Source organism: Pleurodeles waltl, chromosome 6 (assembly GCF_031143425.1).
Source record: "Pleurodeles waltl isolate 20211129_DDA chromosome 6, aPleWal1.hap1.20221129, whole genome shotgun sequence".
Classification (NCBI taxonomy): domain Eukaryota; kingdom Metazoa; phylum Chordata; class Amphibia; order Caudata; family Salamandridae; genus Pleurodeles; species Pleurodeles waltl.
Genome location: NC_090445.1, coordinates 432,219,474 through 432,238,883, shown reverse-complemented (window position 1 = coordinate 432,238,883; position 19,410 = coordinate 432,219,474). Strand labels below are relative to the sequence as shown.

General features: G+C 43.6%; 1 protein-coding gene across 4 annotated transcripts in view; it reads left to right on the top strand.

Annotated features, from left to right (window-relative positions):
* The window catches only part of SOX13 (SRY-box transcription factor 13), a 138,719-nt gene that overhangs the window by 61,957 nt on the left and 57,352 nt on the right, over nt 1-19,410 (top strand). For 3 of the 4 annotated variants that reach the window (XM_069238486.1, XM_069238485.1, XM_069238487.1), the window contains exons 3-9: nt 4,510-4,702; nt 6,086-6,182; nt 7,043-7,129; nt 9,612-9,784; nt 15,990-16,058; nt 18,281-18,395; nt 19,051-19,130. In XM_069238486.1, coding sequence (XP_069094587.1) covers nt 4,510-4,702; nt 6,086-6,182; nt 7,043-7,129; nt 9,612-9,784; nt 15,990-16,058; nt 18,281-18,395; nt 19,051-19,130 — 814 coding nt within the window. The remainder of the gene's footprint in view (nt 1-4,509; nt 4,703-6,085; nt 6,183-7,042; nt 7,130-9,611; nt 9,785-15,989; nt 16,059-18,280; nt 18,396-19,050; nt 19,131-19,410) is intronic. The other variant, XM_069238488.1, reaches the window with a different exon arrangement.

Genomic DNA, 19,410 nt, shown 5'->3' with positions numbered 1-19,410 from the left:
AACAACTTTGTTAGTGTTTTAACATGATTTAGGGAGTTCTAATGCAGGTTTACGAGGTTATGCTTTCAGATTTATAAAATTGTATTCAGATGAAAATTAGCCCGCCTCCACTATCTTAAAGTTATTTTTTCAAGGCTAGGCTGCACTGTTTGCAGGCCCGTAAAGATACTTTCACAGATCTGATAGGTCTCAGTACAGTCAGTTCTAGGAAGATCTGGTATAGGCATCTTAAGTGTTGTTTAGACATATTAAGTTGTGCTTTTAGACTTTGTGAAATCTGTTAACATTAGTTGTTTTTTCTTTACTTCCTTTATTAGTTTATACATGATTTACAAAAACATATCAACATAACATATACACATGCATATAAAGATATGCATAGAAAATGTAGTTTGAAGAGTCCTTAAATAGCATAATATCCACATCAAAGTACAAACAGTAAACCTCAAGGAAGCAGGCCCCATCGACCAAGTGCCACTTTGCCATCAATTTATTTTTTTCTTCACAAATAAAAGCGGGTTTGGATCTTTTGTGCCTGGTGTATAACTTTTTTTTTTTTTTTACATGTTCCTGAAATGAAACATTATAACCATAGACGCTTCTAGGCACAAGCTGTTTAGACATTTTTGGTGAACTCCGTTTACAGGCTCAAGGAGCTCTTGTTGACAGCATGCAGGGATTATCTACTGACAGGAAGTTCCATAGTCCACCATCTAGTGGCTTGAGCTAGAATTGTCCTTTTCTTCTTTTTTCCCCCACTCAGTCTGGGAGTCATTGACCATTTGGTGGATTTGTCCATCCCTTCGACGCCAGATTTGCATCAACACAGCCCCAATGTGGGGTCATCATCATCAGATTTATTTTTCCGCTATTGGGTTTGGAAGCTCGATATAAAGCTCCAGATCGCAGTACGCCAAAGTAAAAACAGGTGATGCTGAAGAAAGAACACGAAAAGAGAGAGTACAAAAATTGGGGTCAACAGTGAACTTTAAGAGGAACTGAAAAGTTGCGAGGAAGGAAGGGTACAACGTCCACAAAGAAGAGGAATTTTAGAAAAATGTTCTGAAAGACAGATTATAAGTAACATAGGCCTGGAGAGCTGGAGGATAGTCTGCTAGATCAAGCAACAAGAAGTAAAAAACGTCCAAGAAAAACGAGCAATAGATAAGGTACCAAGAAAAAATACAACCATGGAGTGAACTCTGTACACTTCCTGATTCTGAAACAAGAGTTGACACTAAAACCTATTATGATTCTTGGAGCAAGTTCATCAAGATGGCCACACTGCAAGAAGTCATCCCACTCTTGAAGGATGGGGAGTACCTGGCAACCCACACCTCAAGGATGCCTACCTGCATGTCCCAATGAACAGCAGATACAAACAATATCTTAGATTCGTGGTAGACAATGTTTATTAGTAATTCAAAGTTCTTCCCTTTGGGATAAAATCAGCACGAAGGGTGTTTATGATATGTCTTGCTGGAGCAGAAGCGCACTTAAAAAGGCAGATGTGTACCCCTACTTGGACAAATGGCAGGTAAATTTGCTGGCACAGTGTAAAAATAGCATACAAATAATGATGCAAACTCTACGCAGGTTGGGATTCTCTTAAATTTAGATAAATCATTCCCAGTTCCTGAGAGGTTGTTCTTAAAAGCAACGCTAAACTTGAGGCAAGCCTAGGTGTTACCAGTAGATAATATAATTTTGGTATTAAGAGAGGAGACTCGCCTCTACAACATGGACCAGTCTTTGACAGTGAGGATGGTGTTGAAACTGATGGAAAGGATGGCCTCGTGCATTCTTCTAAACCCTTAGGCCAGACTCCACATGAGGATAACTCAACACTGGATCCATAGCCAGTGGTCACGGGCAATCAGGAGCTGGGAGGAGCTTGTTGTTGTCACAGAGAAGGCTCAAAATGAAATACAATGGTAAAAGAGAGAATATTACAGTAGACAGACCTTTCAGATAACCAGCTCCTTTTGTGACGCTTACTACAGATGCATTCCACACAGAATGGGGGACACACGTGAAAAAAGTGAGCACCAAGGGTCAATTAAATTCCCTGGAAGCGTTCTCCACGTACATGTCAAGGGGAAGTTCAGACAGACAACACACAAAACTATATTCAATCTAAACACACGTGCTAGCCAAACTAGTACAGGCAATATAGAACAATAGAAATGGGCAATGCAGAAAGATATAGATCTAATAGCAGTGCACCTGCCAGTCATGCAAGATGTAGAAGTGGACAGGCTAAGCAGCCACGCAGGTTCCTCAAATGAGTGTGCACTAAATCAATGAATAGTGGAACGAGACTGTCAGTAACGGGGCACACCAGAAATCTACCTCTTTGCAACAAGCGCAAATGCAGAATGCCAAAACGTTACATACAGTATCCTTACTATCTATTCCAAAGGAATGCTTTATTGATAGACTGACCAGGGAAATTTGCATATGCTCTCCTCCAATCCCACTGATACCACTTGTTTTAAGAAGATACAGAGAGCCATAACATGGATAATGATGGTACTGCAGTGGGAAGTGGTTTACTGAACTGGTGTGATGGCAAAAAGTAAGGTAATCAAACTACCTGCCATACATGACCAACTAATGACACAAGAAGGATAAGCATGTCACCCAGAAACAGCCAGCCCCAGCTTATGAGAATTGCCCCTAGGACATGATATTTAGACACTTGAGAAATGTCTGGAAGTCCTCAGAGAGGCTAGAAGGCCTACGACATACCACCAATTTCGACAGATTCTACAACTGGTAGAGGAAGGAAGGAATAATAGGCAACTTGACAAGAGACACTGTTATCAAATACCTACATCCCTTTAGGTGAGAAACATTCATACATATAATTAACGGTACGCCTGTCTGGACACACAAGGTGCTATGCGAAGGAGTTTCCTTAATACACAAGTTTTAAAAAGATTCTTATAAGGAACTATAAAAATGGTACTGCCAAGGTCCATGCCCACATCAGTGGGGAAACTAAACCAGCTGCTAACACAGCAAATAAGACATCCTTTTCAGCCCAGGGTCAAAGCAGGGCTCAAATGCTTAAAACTCAAAGCAGCACTCTTCATTGCCATCACTTTGCTGCATAGGGTGAGTAAGTTACTGCCTCTCGCAATACAGAAGCCTTGCCTCCAAGTACAAAGACCTACAGTTTCTCTCAAAGGTAATTTCAGATTTGCATGTTAACTAAGCGATACAGCCTTTTTTCAACAGCCAAAGACGCATGCAGAAACAGCTCTACACACACTAGACACCAGATGGACAGTCACCTGTCACCTGAAAGTAGCAAGGCAATACAGGAAAAGGAAGTCAGTTCTTCCTTTCCGTCGCATCAACAAACAGGGGTTCCCCAGTCACAAAAGAGATTATGACGAGTTGGACCATGCAAACCATCCAAGTATTTTAAACGTTTTCCAAGTTAGTGGTTGTAGCACTAGATGAGAAACCAAGAGTGGATGCCACAAACAAAACGGGAGTGACACTAGCATTCATTGCAAACACCTCCATGAATGATGTCTGCACTCGAACAGCATTCAAACTAACAGAGAAGCACAGGTGGGACAAAATGTACTAAGACATCTGTTCAGAAACTCCCTCTCACTTTACCTTCTCCTGAGAAGGTGGGGGGGTTAGAATACCACTACAGAATCAATATACAGAATGTGAATCCAGACAATATTCATGCTGCAAAACGAAATGGTAGCTAACCGGTCGGAGGAGTTTTGCTGCTGAAGACTTTTCCAGGTTCATGTGACCCTCCTGCCTCCCAAGAAAGGACACTAGTTGGGACTGGGAGGGAAAAGGGAGTACACAAAAGAGAAACAGGAAGTTAAAAAAAACAGTTGATGTCACAAATAGCTGAAAAAAAGACTCTGAAGATGGCGAGCACACCTGGGGTTTTCATGGGTGTGCATCTAACATTACAAGGGGATATCTGCCAGATTGCTGACGACTTCCAGACGGAAAGGGAAAAAGGAAAGTGAACAATTCCAGACCCAGTCACTTAATGGCTTAATAATGCATAGCATGCGAGTCAAGAACATTCTTGAAACTGCTCTTTCAGGTAAGTAACCATTTTGTTGTAGATGTAGGTAATTCTGTTTAAAGAGATAGGCTGTTACGTGTGCAGACTTTGGGATATCTGTTACAGTTTTAGAGTTAGATTTCCTGTCTCGGGCAGATACATATAACATTTTAGGATGTTATGTTTGCAAGTTATTAGAGTTCTATTTACAGAATTTTGATCTTCAGTTTCAGGCATAATGAAATCTTTTTTCAGTGTTTGGCAATTTTATTTACAGGCGTATGGAGGTCTTCAATATTTGGACTTTGTCTGGAGGCCACTGCCTAAAGAGTTTAACAATTTTGCTTTAGCCTCTTAGGACTCCCCTCACAGAGTGGAAAAGACCTTACATGCTATGTAGGTTAAGCCCACTACCCCTTGACCCTCAATGTAACTTTTGCGTCTTGTCTGCTTAGGATGTCCTTGAGGAATTCCGGCTGTCCACATCACAACGAAGACAACACTGGCAACATGGTGACCTGCACCATTAAGGAAGAGGGCGAGATGGAGGGCAGCTGCGATTCACCAACAGCTTCGCTTGATGTCCAAGCCAGCAGTTCACTTAGGGTTACTGTGCCTCTAAGGGAGGCCGCAGACTCCTCCTCACAGGTGCGATTGGCCGTGTCTTACGTCACCACCCCATGCTAACCTCGTCTTTTTATCAGTGTTTTATACTTCCTTCTCATTTTCGTCATTGTGAAATGCCTGGATGGTCTGGCGAGGGGTAGGAACTGGCAGGTGCCCCAGTACCCCGCATCACTGTGGCCTCTGGGTACCCAGGCTTATTCCTCTGTCAGTAAATCGTAATCCTTGCCCGCAGCATCGACCTCTTATTTCGCCACAGGAAGCTACACACACATCAACCAAAGCAGCCTAATCCTCGCCTGCGTTTCTGCATAAGACACAGAATTCTGCCAGTGGACCTCAACCCTGACCTTCAGAGCCCCTGCTATTCTAGTTTTGGCAACTAAACACGGCTCTGCCAACGTACCTCTTCCCTCGCCCATTGCTGCCAGTTCAACTCGGTTGTGGTCCGCAGTTCCACCTGATGCTGTAGTGCTATGACCCATAAAAGAGCTCTCGTCTGCAGCATCCCCTCCTATTGCAGTGTGTGAGGGCCACTTGAAGCTCTCTGCAGTGTACCTCAATCACACCCAAACCCTGTTGATCAGGTCCTGGAACCCAAACACAACTCTGCCAGTGTACCTCCCAGTCCTTAACTTTGGTTTCAGGACCAATTCATCCCATGCAGTTTTTCCATGTTCCATGTTCCATGTTCCTTGTTGCAGCCTGTGGCCTTGGTGACCTTGCAGTTATGCATTCCCCTAATTGACAGGGCCAGGAGTTCCCTAGCTAAACAAGCACCCTTGAAGGGAGGGGTTGATTGCAACTTTGAATGTTAGTTCTTGTATCCTGTGCAAGAGAGCATTTACTAAGATAGTACAATGTATGGGGCGAAAGCGTTGCACACAGACAAGTAACTGATATAGTGCACTAGAATAAAGTATCTTAAACCTTGACAAGCGAATGAGGCTAGAGGAAGAGAATGCTCCAAGACCTTCACCTTAGGGTATAAGTTCTGACCTTGCATTAGTATGGTCTCAGTTGGTGCTGGCCAGGGTTCTAGTTACACCAAAGCCCAAAGAATGACTGGTGCTGCCCTCCTGGCACCTTGCTATTTGTCGCATGACTGGGACCCCGTCTCCCCATTCTCATCTGTAGCCGCCCACCTAGAAGCTTTGAATTAAAGTAGGACTGCCCACTTAGCCTAGATGACCCACATGCATTTAACTCCCACGCATACTACCCCTGTGCCCATACATACCCTGTTTGTGAATCCCGAGTCCCCTGCCTCCGAGGGTCTGCCACACTCCGGCGAATGTAGGAGACAGTATGCCTCCCTCTGCACACCTGGTGTTCTATTCCCTGCATGTGTCTGTTTTAGCTGACAGGCTTACAAAGTTGTGAACGGGTCTCGTTTCTTCTTGACAGGAGCCACAGTCCCCAACTGACACGAGGACTCCAGACTCCAGAGGATTTGACTCTGCCAAGACAGAGAAGCTGGAGCTGAGCCCCGCTATGAAGGAAGGTAAGATAGCTACTTTGAAGGCAGACTTTGTGGTGGAGTCAGAGACTAACCAGATAGGCTGGTGACAGTGGGAGGCAGTCAGCCCGTGAGAGCATCTAAGAGGCTTACTGGGCTGGAGTGAAACCTGTCACCTGCCAGGCGGGGTCTAACTTGTCAGACCGCTCCTCAGCACTCCCTGCCTTTTAGCCCATGGCCTCCTGGGTCTGACATCACAGCGGCCCTGCCAGCACTGTCTAGCGTCATTTATGGGGTGAGGAATGAACTGATGCATATCAGGCTCACACGCAGCTGCATATGAGTCTGGCACGCTTCTCAAATCCAGATTTTTGAAGTCTCTATATTTGAGCTGTCTGCAGTGCTGTGCAGAAGGCACATCTTTTATTTAAAAGCTTAATTGCTAGTGTCTTCCATAACTTATATACAGATGAGAGACTCTTAGGGTGTGATAACATGGTAAAATTTCGTATACACCTCCAAGCTCTTCGGTCTCCTGTAATGAACTATGGGTGGAATGTTCTGGAAGTAGTTCTGAGCAGCTCAGACCTCACAGGGCTGGTAGGAGAAGGAGACTCACAGCCCCCCTCCCTTTATGCTGTGCCACTCTGCTTTCATTCGCACCCTATAACTCTCGCACTTTCTTCTGGTTCACCCAACCAGACGCTATTATTTTTTTCTTAATTCAACCCCTCACCACCCACAGACACTCACGCCTGCACTCTGGGGTCCCTTTGTGGGACGCTTCAATATTACTCTCTTTTACCAAATCCCTCCACTTAAGCACATTTATTTACTATATAAAGTCTGATGTCCCATCTATTTACCCTCCTACCCCCATCTCGCCCCACTCATTCTCTCTACAGTGATGCCAACAATCGAAAAGCTGCTGTCCAGCGACTGGAAGGAGAGACTTCTGGGAAACATGCCCACGGAAACCAAAGATGTAAAAGGTGAGGATACATGTCCATGTTCTTATCCCTGCTACATCTCCCCAGCTGAGCAGGGATAAGAAAATGCCACTTCAGAACATTAAAAAATGGATCGGTCATAGCCTAGAGGATAACTAGGGAATACATGGTGGGGGAGGGTGAACCCATATTATTTTATGTCATGCATTAAAATGTAACTAGGGGTGATGAAGTACCTTTACCTAGATATAGTCCAATATCTTCAATAAAGTTATACTTCGTCATTCCAAGCATGGTCAGAAATTTGAAGAACATACTAGCACTTTTTTAGATCTCTAAAATATGTCTGTAAAATCTTTAGACATTCGATCTCCCTTTGTTTGATGTATAGCGAGGCTCCTATCACGATTTTGTTTCATTGCCGATACTTTTACCATAGTTTGTGACTCCAAAGTTTTTTTTAACCGTTCTTATCACCTCAGCTCCTGCACGTTTCTAAGATCCTTTCAGGCCGCTGGGTACGTTATACAGCCAAGCACCATTGACTGGATCTCTGTTGCAGTGTGGGCTGTTAGAAGCCTGTGTATTCCTAGACCTGTCACTGGCGCTGCAATTCTTTGCATCTGGAATCTACTGCGAAGCACAGGGTATTAAAATACACCAGCTGTGGGGTCACAACCTGCGTGGGCATCTTGTCATGGTTCCAAAGATGTTCTTGCTCCTGCAATGTTATGGTTGGTGAAGTAACATGTCCATACATGTTTTTGCTCCTAACTTTATTTTTATGATTGCATTTTTATACCCCCGCGTGCATGTGATTCCTGGCACCTTGTAGTTATGGGGCTCTGGATATCTGATTGGGGTGATATTTCCATTTCTACTGGTTGAAGTTACAAAGTTTTCAATTATTTCTGGGTTCCGTGAAACTATGTTTTAGGTTCGACGGTTTCAAGTCAGATTTTCCTTCCACCTTGAGCCCCTTCTCTGGGTTGCACCATTGGTGTTACAGAACCTCGATCGGTCCTTTGCAAAGGAAGCAGGTGTTCATTGAGAGGTGTCGTGGTGCAAGCAGGCACTGATGCAGGAGTAGACTGCAGGAAGAACATGCGTAGAGTGAAAGGTGGCAAAGGAGATGTCCTTTCAGGGGGAGGTTGCACAGCACAATCTGTTAGGGATTTCTTTGTGAGGAGAAAGGCCTTTGGTCTAGATAGGGTGTATTGTTAAAGGGAGGATACCAACCAGGTTGCACACCTTCATGTGCAGCTTTCCAGGGCTTTCCTTGGTCTTGCTGGTCAGTCTCAGTTATGCCTTATGTGGGAGTGGTTTGCTTGGCAATTCCACCGTTTGGGAGAGGGCTGACAGGCCGCTCTTGGGCTCAGTTTATTTCCTTCGTTTGTTGGGGTGTTGCACAGGTCGGCAGGCAAATAGAAAGGCAGCTAGACATGGGTCCAAGAGTACATATTTATCCAGCTCGAACAGGCGATGGGCAACATGCAAAGGCTGTGCTCAGAAAAGCCTTCTTGTGTCACCTTAGGTCCTCAGATTAATTCTTAGTGCAAGTATCTAGTACTGATCCTCTCTGGGGTATGTGAACAGTGGGTCCACCACAAACAAATGAGCATTGCTCACCATCAGAAAAAGTCTGATTGGTCAAGAAGGATACTTTTTCCTTACTTCATCTCTGGCTAATATTTGAAAGGCGCTTTGCCTGACGGAAGGCTTTATGTATTTTGGCAAGTTCTCAGAATGGAGAAAAGTAGCTCCGTCTGGAAGCACACATGAGTTTAGCTTCTGGGTTAAATCGGTCATCTACAAATTGCTGGTTTTGTAGGGATGAGCCACCTCGATCTCAATCGTAAATTGCTGTAGTAGTGACTTCTCTCATTATTTGTGTAATTTTTACCAAATGCCATACTCTAGAGGTTATGGAAACAAAAGCCTCATTACAGGGATCTGCTTATATTTACACAGTGGAAACAAATAAGTCAGTAGGCCTCACATGTAGGTACGGTGAATAGGATATAACTTGAAACTCTGATAGCCTGCCACCAGCCAGACAGTCTTTGCTATGCCCAGACGAAGTTGCTGACTCAACGAGTACATTTAAGACATGTCGTTTTGATACCTTTGGTCATGTGCTCTAGAGGTGGCACCGTGGTGGTCTCTAGGGGTCAAAGGCAAAGTGAAATCAAGTGGTTTAGGGAACTTGTAGGAACATTTTTTAAAAATCACGACTGAAATGCACGTTCAGCTTTTCACTTTCTCCTTTCCACGCCTTCTAGTGGCTTGTGACCCCAAACCTTCTCTCCATCCCTCACATCTCTTGTCCCCACCCTTCTTGGCCAAGCTCATAATATTTCCACTCTTAAACACCCCTTCAATTTCCCGGCTGAGAGTGCCACACTGGATAGGTCATCTGTAAGGCTCTTGTCTCCCTTTGAGCTCCAGTGCCGACCCTTAATGTACACTCAGTTCAAGTGGCCCCTCTGCCCACAGAGTGACTTGTGTACTTCTACTTGAACAGGTACCCAGGAGAGCCTGGCCGAGAAGGAGCTACAGCTTCTGGTGATGATAAACCAGCTCTCCAGCTTGCGCGACCAGCTTCTGACAGCCCACTCTGAGCAGAAGAACATGGCAGCCATGCTATTTGAGAAGCAGCAGCAACAGATGGAGCTGGCACGGCAGCAGCAGGATCAGGTATGAACTGTACGCGTACTGAGTAATGTGCATACTAAGCACCCCTTCACATGCACCATTTTGTGCAAGCCTGTTCACCTTTGAGACTTACTGCAATGAGTAGAAATTATGCAAACTAAGGTAACCCCACATAGGATTTAATTTAAATATAGTGTGTATATTGAGTATACTCTGCCCCACGTTAGACTTAACTTCTAAAACGTTAACCCCATAAATGTGTAATGTACAGAAAAATGTACTTCCAGAATGTGCATATGATATAGAGCATGGTAACACTAAGATCTGCATAATATGGAGTGTAACTTATCTCAGGTAGAAGGTAATTTGCTGATTAAAGTCCACATATTGAGTGCTGTGTGCAAGACAATAATCCCCCAGATCTTGAATGTGTAATGTAAGATTGCACTAGACCGTGCAACATGTGCATTGTAACAAACCTACATGTACAAGTAATATGTAGCATAATGTATGCCCCACTCTGCATGTGATATGGAGCTGTAGGGTAGCTGGAGGTACGTCACGAGGCGCTATTATTCTGTACCAGTAGTGTTTCACAACTTATAACAAAGGTCATGGTCACCCAAGAGGCGCTGTCACAGACTTTATTTTCAATGGAAGGAACAATTATCTGTCACCACGTCCATTCCTTTGCAGCTTTCTCCCCACTTCCTCAGTTCTCTCACTAACTTAACAGCCCACCCCCTCAATACCCTTTATTTAATTTTAAACAAATGACTTTTATTTGCTTGCCTAAAAAGCTTCTTGAAATGACAGAATTACTCCTTGTGGATGACATGTTTTAACAGTGTAGTAATATTGTATGGTTAAAATTGTATGGCCATATTTTTTTTACGTACTGTTCTTGACGACAAACCTTCCCACCGACAAAACGTCTTACCACGCTTGCACACAGGTGGGCGGGCACCTTGGAATGGGATTTTTTTTTAAAAGGCATTCCAAGAGGTCCGTCATTGCATGCATGCTTGTGCATCTGTAGTCATTTTGGCTTTGCTTTCCAATGTTTATTGTTTTAATGTTTAATTTAGCGTCCCCACAGGCCGATGATCATATTCGAACAGTAAAAAAAAGTGAGGAAAGTCCTGAGGTCCAACAGAGTACTGAAAAAAGATGAAAATAAATATCTGCTGCTAGGAGTTGAGGGATATTACGCACTGATTCAGAATGATAGTGAAGAAGTTATGCCCGAGGCGGAACAAACACTAGAATAGAGAGGAAAAACCGGGCACAGGTGGAGTTGGATTTTAGGGGCAGCCTCTCTGGAAGGATGGGTATTAATGACGGGTTACGTCAAGGGTGTGTGCTGTCACCCACTCTCTCTGCGTTTTCTCTATCAGACCTCCCTAAAATGCTAGCTTCTACTCGCTCATTTTCACCCAAGATGGGTGCCTGCACTGTTCTTTGTCTTTTGTATGCAGATGACTTTGTAATTATGGATAGAACCCCCGTTGGCCTAAGAAGGAATTTGGCTGAATTCGAGAATTATTGCATTCGGAACAAACTGACAACCAACTTTGATAAAACAAAAGTCCTTGCTTTTGGCCGGAAGCAATACAAATTCCTTAGGTCAATAGGCCAAGCAGGAATACAGGAAACCACTGAGTATAAGTATTTAGGAAAGTTTTTTAATTAATCGCTCTCTTGGTTTCCGCCTGTAAACACAGTAATGGCTAAAACCTATTCAAGTATTGGTGGATTGAGGAAAGTCAAAAGGGACTAAGGCGGGCCTTCACTCTTTCCTGTATCAGCAGCTTACAGTGCAGTGGTCCCGTCACAAAACCAATATGGAGTGGAGCTCTTAGGCCTGGGATACTATCTACAGTGGGAGAAGTTAGACTGGTCTGTCTAAAAAACCTGCGGTACCTTCCGAAATGTGCTTCGTGTTCTACTATTCAAATGGAAACAGGACTTCAGTCCTGGTATTTCATCTCACTGGTACGCTCTCTGAGATGTTGGAGTAAATTATTAATGTCTGAGCACCTCAAAATTGCCACGTTGTGCAAGCACAGGGTCATCAAAATTGAACTCAATTGGCCATCCAAGCTTACGAAGCCGTTACAGGTTATGGCAGCTGTCTTGATGGTCCATTATTTTAATGTGGCTCAACCATTAGCGTGCTCAAGACAAGCATTTGCAATGCAGTGGGTCTCGCATATTTCGAACAAGTTAATTGTCATCTTTTGACAACAGCGCCCACGAGCAAAAACAAAAAAACATGAGTGCAAACTGAGAAAAGGCGACTTACCCTAATAAAATAAAGTTAGCTTAAAACTTTGCAATATTGTTTGTCCTGCTGGGCACGTTTTTGCCAGTCACAAGCCATCTGTTTGCGGGCACTCATAGTTAGAACAAAATAGTATCTCGATCACGCCGGGCGCAGGGGACGAGCACTAATTAAGTTGAAATCAATTTGTGCTTGATCCCTGCTCCACATTGAGGAATGGAAATTATGGCAGACTTGCCTTGATGAATTATGAGGCTGTAAATAAGAGTGCCACGCAAACCAACAAATGCTGAACGACAGGCGGGCTCCAAGCCCTTTACTGATCACATCAGCGTCTCGCATACGAGACGCATACACAAGCGCTGCACTCGCAGGCTTGACTCTAAAAAGGATGGTTTCAAGAGACAGGCACCTTCAGTATTTGTGCCTCAGCCTGCTCCGTCAGATTTATGATTCCTGGGAACCTAATGTTTCTTTCTCATGTTTACATAAACTCATAAATTCTCAGATGTTCAATGCTATGATCACACTTCGAATAGGGCCTCACCCACTTTATGCTCACCCATCAGGAATGCCATCATTTAGGAATGGAGAAGGGTTCTGTGGATGTGGCTTGAGGCTTCATTGTACTATAGAAAATGTCTTGTTAGATTTGAGTTATCTTTTAATGCCTCATTGGAAAATGTTAAAGCCTATTTTTTTCTTCTAATGTAAGGTTTATACTGATAACAAAAAGCTTGTTATTCCAAATTCATTCTTTAGATGTAACTTATGCCCTGACAAAATAATTAATAATATTAAAACAGATTTTACGTTAATTGTGTGTGATTGTTTTTATCATGGAAATTATTTATTGCTGATGTATTGTTTAAGAGCTTCTGGCTCAAATAAATAGATTATTGACTGACAGATCCGAAGGAAAGCCGGAATCGGGAACATCCAACTGAGGTAGACAATAAAGCCATTCGATTATGAGCAAGGGGATGACCCAAAACAATCTTCGTGTGTTATTGTATTTTAGAGTAGTCTCAAGCTAAATGTTAATTACTTTAGAGCAACTGTGGACCAAAGTGCCTACCACAATAGCACAGGAACACTACAGCGCCCAGACTGGTACTGCTCGTGTTCTGTTGCTTTTAGCACTATTTTGGTAGCACGAAATGTACCTTGGGGTACTTTTGGGATGCCAGGGCATATTGTGCAGAATGCAGGGTTACACTCCTTGCGTCATTTTGCATAATCTTGCATAATTTTGCTGTAATTTTGCAAATTTACACTTCAGCAAATTGCTCAAGTTATGCTCAGACAAAGTTGTCTGAAGAGGCAATATGAACAAAAAAAACAAGCACTGGCAAAGCCAATAGGCTGCATTCTTGTTTTGTTTTTTGGTGGATTCTGTAAAACTTTATTGTATAAGAAGCTGCTGAACCGTCGTCAATCTAAAAATAAAACATTGGTTAAAGGCAAACATGTTTTTGATCTAAAAAAGGCAGACATTACCAATTTCACTCCTCAGCACTAAAGGGACTACTTTGTGTGTGGATGTGCTCCCTGTGAAAGGACAGCATGCTGTAAATCATAGTGAAATCAGCTACTAGCTGAAATGGCTGTTAGCCTCTTGCATTGAGAGATTAGGCAAGAAGGAAAGAAAGAAGCAAATCAAGAAGGAAAGACCGGTTGAAAAGATAAGATTGAGCACACAGATTATTTTATTTTCAGAGTTTATGTGAGCTGAAGGCAGGCAAGAAAATAAAGAAAAAATGAAGGAAACCAGGAAGAAAGGAAAAAAGAAGGAAGGAAAGAAAGGAAAAAGGGAAAGAAGGAATGATAGAAAGGGAGAAAAGGAATGAAGGAAAAGAAAGGAGGAAAAAAGTAAAAAATGAGTGGGAAAAAGAAGGAATGAAAGTACTAAAGAAAGACAGAAAAAAAGAAAAGAGAGAAGGCAAGGAAGAAAGGCAGAACGAAAGAAAGCAAGCCAGGGTTTACGATAGAGCATATACTGGTTATCTTATATTCAGAGTTCATGTTAGCTGATGTGAAATAGCAGCAGTCACACAAACAAGGCCACTTCAGAGGAATTTACAACAGCATTAGCAGCAAATGGAATCTGATAAAGCTGGCATGTATCCTGTGGTCACATCAGAATTGTCCTGTTGTCACATTAGGCTCTAAACACAAAGACAACGCGAAAGTAATAATTATATACTAAAAGCAGAAGCTCTGGTACTGAAGGGAACTACCACATGTGTGGATGTGTTCCTTGTGAAAGAGCAAAATGCAGTCACTCAAAGTGAAGTTAGCCAGTAACTCAAGTAGGCTACCCATTGCCTATGCTGTAGTGGCTAAAAACAAAATGTGAATGACACAACAGACCATTGGATGAAGAGAGGTGGCGGGAAGTCCCTCTTAATATGTATATCGTACATGGAATTTTAGTAAAACAAAAAAGGGTTTAACTAAGGCCAGACCTGAAATTGATAAGGGAGCATAACCTTGTTATAAATTCACATTCCTTTAATACTGCTGCCATCTAGTGGTAGACTCTTAAATATATAATTATATTTTATATATATGAAAAAGAATCCGTTGACGTACTCTGATCGCTTTGAGAGGGTACCCAGAATGCCCCTTGTTCTGTCGCTATGGTGAAAGGTTCGTCATTGCCTCTACTCAGGGACCTAATAGCTGTGCATTTCGAGAATGTAAACTTTTCAGTAGGCATGCTGTTTGCAGCGAGTATTCTTCCGAGTCTGGAAGAAAACGTCTGTTCATATATGCGTTTCTTTTGTCTTTTGGCCATATCGTTGTTTGGGGAGCTTCAAACGTAGCTCGCTTTGCCCATCAAAGATTGCCTTTTCTGATGACCAAACAGTGCTTCATCAGGTCTGTTACTGTGAGAACTTATGGAAAAATATGGCTTTTTATTTGCCGATCATCATTTATAATGACTGTATTGCAGTGCCATTTCCGCGACTGCAGAAAAATATGTATGACCGCCATATGCACGTGAAAATCAGATATGACTACTACTTATTGGGATACTAGACTAGCCTTTAGCTAATGATTTAACCGCCTACGCAGGGACATGCATTTTTCTTGTGCGCATTGAAACTAAGGGAAAAAAGTCTCATGGAAATCGAGAAAAATCGGCGCACAAGCTTCAGAAAGCGGACAGTGTGGCCACTCTAATGTCAGTCCTGCGTTTTGTAGGCTACATTGAGAGGATAACGGAGACAGCATGGACAGTGGAAAGATGAGAAACGGATGGCAGTGTTTGTGGCTGGCATTGTGGACTCTGTCAAGGATTGTGACACGTATGATAGATACTCAGTCTGCTAACCTCTAGCAAACGGGCAGCTCACAACTCATATGGAGAGTCATTCGACAAGAAGGGAGCCAGTACGTTAAGCGCTCCCGTATCCATCATGTGATATGTTTAAGGTGGTGGCATTGTGTTTGAATTCATGTGCCTCAGCAGGGTAGGATGGGCTCTGGATGTTGCGTGGATAATAACGTGTGGCAGGCGGCATTACGGAATATTATCCAGGCGAGCTTTTACCTATAACCCAAGGGAATCTGTGACAGATTCACACTGCAAAAGAGTAGGTTGTTTCACTAGCACTGGAGGTGCAGATTCACATATGGTCAAAATGGTCAAAAGGAGACAGGGAGATAGCTCATAAAATGTTACCAACAACTGAGCCACACCAAAGAAGATGGCAGACTTCTTGTCAACATCATCATTATCATCACTGATCTATAAATGATTAATTAAGTAAAGAATATTCAGGATTGAAACATCAGGTGGCAGGATTATGCATGTCAGGCATCTTTATACCGGCTAATTTGCCACGTAACAAATGTTTCAACACCAACTGCATGCTACTAACAATGTTAGCATAGAGGTATTGCTAATTTTCATCCTGCTCTCTGGTGCTTATGCTCCTCTTCTACCCCTCACAGATCGCCAAGCAGCAGCAGCAGCTCATCCAGCAGCAGCACAAGATCAACGTCCTGCAGCAGCAGATCCAGGTAAAGAGGGACCAGTGTGACCCGGGTGTCTGTGGCACGTGGGAGGAAGTAATCCTGGATGCAAAGGCTCAGGCGAAGCAAGGGCACAAGGGCGGTCTTCGATATAGGAGTCTCCTGCAGGAAGACTGCCTAAGAGGGAGCACTTCCTTAAATTACTGTCAGGGGTGGTTGCTATTAGTAAGGGGTGATTGGAAATTACACCAGTACTCACCATTCCCTCCTCAGTGTGCCATTCGTTTGAGAAAAAAACACAGTGCCTAGTGGTGAACATTGTGCCAGACACTGTTTTCATGTAAGTTCACTAGATGCACTGACATTCTGAAGGGGAACAAATGAAATATCCCAATAGCTTTGTGTACGCCATACACGTCTTACTTTTATATGGTCCTTTCTTTGATCCAGTGTTAGCTTTAATACAGTCACCAAGCCCACCTTAAAGCCAGATTGTCAGCATAGCCCCCATTCTAAAAATATACGTACATGTAAGCCCATCGCCAACCCTTACCATTACCCTAAAGTTAACCCTAATCTTCTGCCACCCATTTTAAATGAGTTTTTACATTTATTAGACCCCCTGTATTTTTCTAACCTTTGTTTTTCTAACTTATGGTTCTGATTGTTATTGGCAAACCTTGGGTTTTCTCACTTTTATTTAAAACTTTAAAACGAATACATTTTCTTCACTTCATTTTTCGATACCTCCCCCTACAGAGTAGATTAAGAGGATCTACTTGAAAGGTGAAGGACGAACTGATGAGGTGTTATACAAATCTCAGCAGTCAGGGCTCAATTACATAGAGCGCACAGGATCAATGATTGTACTGGGTACCCCATTCTGACATGCCTGAGCCCCACACACCTTTAGTGAAAGCATAGACACATTTTGCATTGTAGATGATAATGATGTGAAACAGCATCCATAGCAGTAAGAACCCTCTTGTAACAAGCTGCCCGAATCACCAGAAAGCCTCTCTAACTGTGTATCAGTTGTCCCTGAAGTATTAGATGCTGAAACCACGGATACAGCAGATATCCGCTCTAACCCTTGTTGTTCAGAGCTCAGGGAAGGAATCACACGTTATGCAAATAATGACTTTTGTACAGTGTGCTGGGAGGAGAAGGATATGCAGGTTTTCACAGACTCCCTCCCATACATGGGCCCAAACATCCAGTGGAAGCAAGTCATTAAAGCAAATGGCCATCGCGCAAGGGCTAGCATATTCATATACATTCACCCATGGCTACATACATTGCTGGACAATGTATAGTCTTCATTCCTAAACTAGGGTCCATATTCACCCTTTAATGAATTCAGTTTAGTCCAGGCATGTTTTCAGGCAGACACACACACAATCAACCAACGTGGACACTTATGTGCAGTCACAAAAATTGCACATACACACATACATAAAGAATCAAAATGTCATCGGTGCACGCTGGCCGAGAGTCCCAACATATGCTTCCACGCTGGCAGCGCAGTGTGTACTACATGTGCACACAAACATGCATTCATAAATGGTCAATGCAAATAAAATCAATGTGCACGCTTGCATGCAGCCACAACATGTGTGTGCGTGCACGCACACCAGTATAACAGCAGGCGCTATATGTAAACACACATACTGTACCCCTACATGCCGTCACAACATAAACAAATGCTAAGTATGTTCTTAGTTGAGCAACACAAATACAAACCTTCTGTGTGCACCTGCATGGAGTCCCTACACACACATGCACAGACACTGGTTACAACGCAAATGCAGCTCGTGTGCACTTCCAGGCAGTCATACACATTAATGATCACGCATACTATCAGTGTGCAAACTTGAATGCAGTCACAACCAGTACAAGCACGCGGACAGGTAGTGTTCACACGTATGCGCTGTATCACAGATTACTTTGATGCAGTCTGTTTTTGCTACCTTTCTCGGAGTTGTTTTGCTGGCCTGCTATGTCGTCTGTTTCTGTTGAGCTGTCAGGCCACAGTGATCTCATCTGTCGCTCTTGTGTCTCGCTGTGTGAGCCAATTCCTTTTAACCTTTCCTCCCCTATTCTTCGTCCAGCTCTCTGGCCCCAGTGTTGCCCTCCTACCACCAGAGCTCTTCTTTTGCTCATGGTCTTCGGGTCCACTAATGCTCCTGTTCCAGATATGTTCTCTCTATCTCTCTCCTGCTCTTTGTGTGTCCAGTGATGGTGACCTGTCCCTCTCTTTATGTCTGTAGCAGGTTAATATGCCATATGTAATGATCCCGGCCTTTCACCAGACCCACCAGCCTCTCCAGGTTCCGTCTGACCCTCAGATGGGAATGAGCCTGCAACCCTTGTCCTGCAAGCCAGGTAAGACTGTCCTGCCTTTGATCCTATCTATCGCCCTGGCTTATGGCTATTTCTGACCACATGCGCTGGCCTGATGTATGAGTGATTCTGCCATCTGTTTGGCTCTCCTAGACCCCCGACATGTGAATGCTCTTTCCCACCCTACCGACTTTCATATGCACCAGAGTGATGATTGACAAGGCTTCCCCTCCACTCTGGCTTGGACCGGACGTGACTTATTCTGCCCCCTCCTATGTAAACCTCTGCACCTGCTTGACGTGTGACTGATTTAAAAAAACAGCCATGTGGCTTTCATAGACACATCTAACATGTGACTGACTCTTCCCCGTCTGTACCAGCCTGAGAGAGAGAGGACCGAGCTGAAAGGGGTGAAAACCAGCTTTGTCAGAAGTTTCCATATTTCCTTATTTGTCTGACCCCCAACTGGACTTTGACTACCCTTTGATCGAAGGGCTGCCATCTTCTTTTGTGTGTTCTTTCTGTTTTTTATTGTAAAAATCGTACATTCACAGCAGAGTTGTGATCCTACGCCAATATGTGTTTGATTTGTAGAAATAACATTTAGTTTGTTGACCTCTTTGGGGATCTAGGCTGTGGGGTGTCTGCGACAGCACTGCCCCGGCCCAGTGTCATCATTTCCTGTTTGATTTTGCAGAGTACCAGATGCAGCTGGTGCACAACACACCACCTTCGAACGTGAAGAGACCCTCTGCGCCCAGCCAGCTGCAGACACAGGTGCAGAGTAAATGCTGCCCACTCCACACCTCCAGACACCCACCTGGGTCTCATACAACCCCTGACTGGCCTCATAGAGCCCCTGCTGGGATGTGAAATGTGCTGATCTGGCAGAGTTCAGACATCTCCCTATCCACAGTGACCTAGCTGATTCCCCTCATGAGAACATTATCATTGGAAATATTTCATATTATTATTAATCTGCCTCTGCGTTAGTAGGGATCAGGCCCTCCAAATTAAATACATTCCCATTTGGAACAATACGCCCAGTGTTTTATTG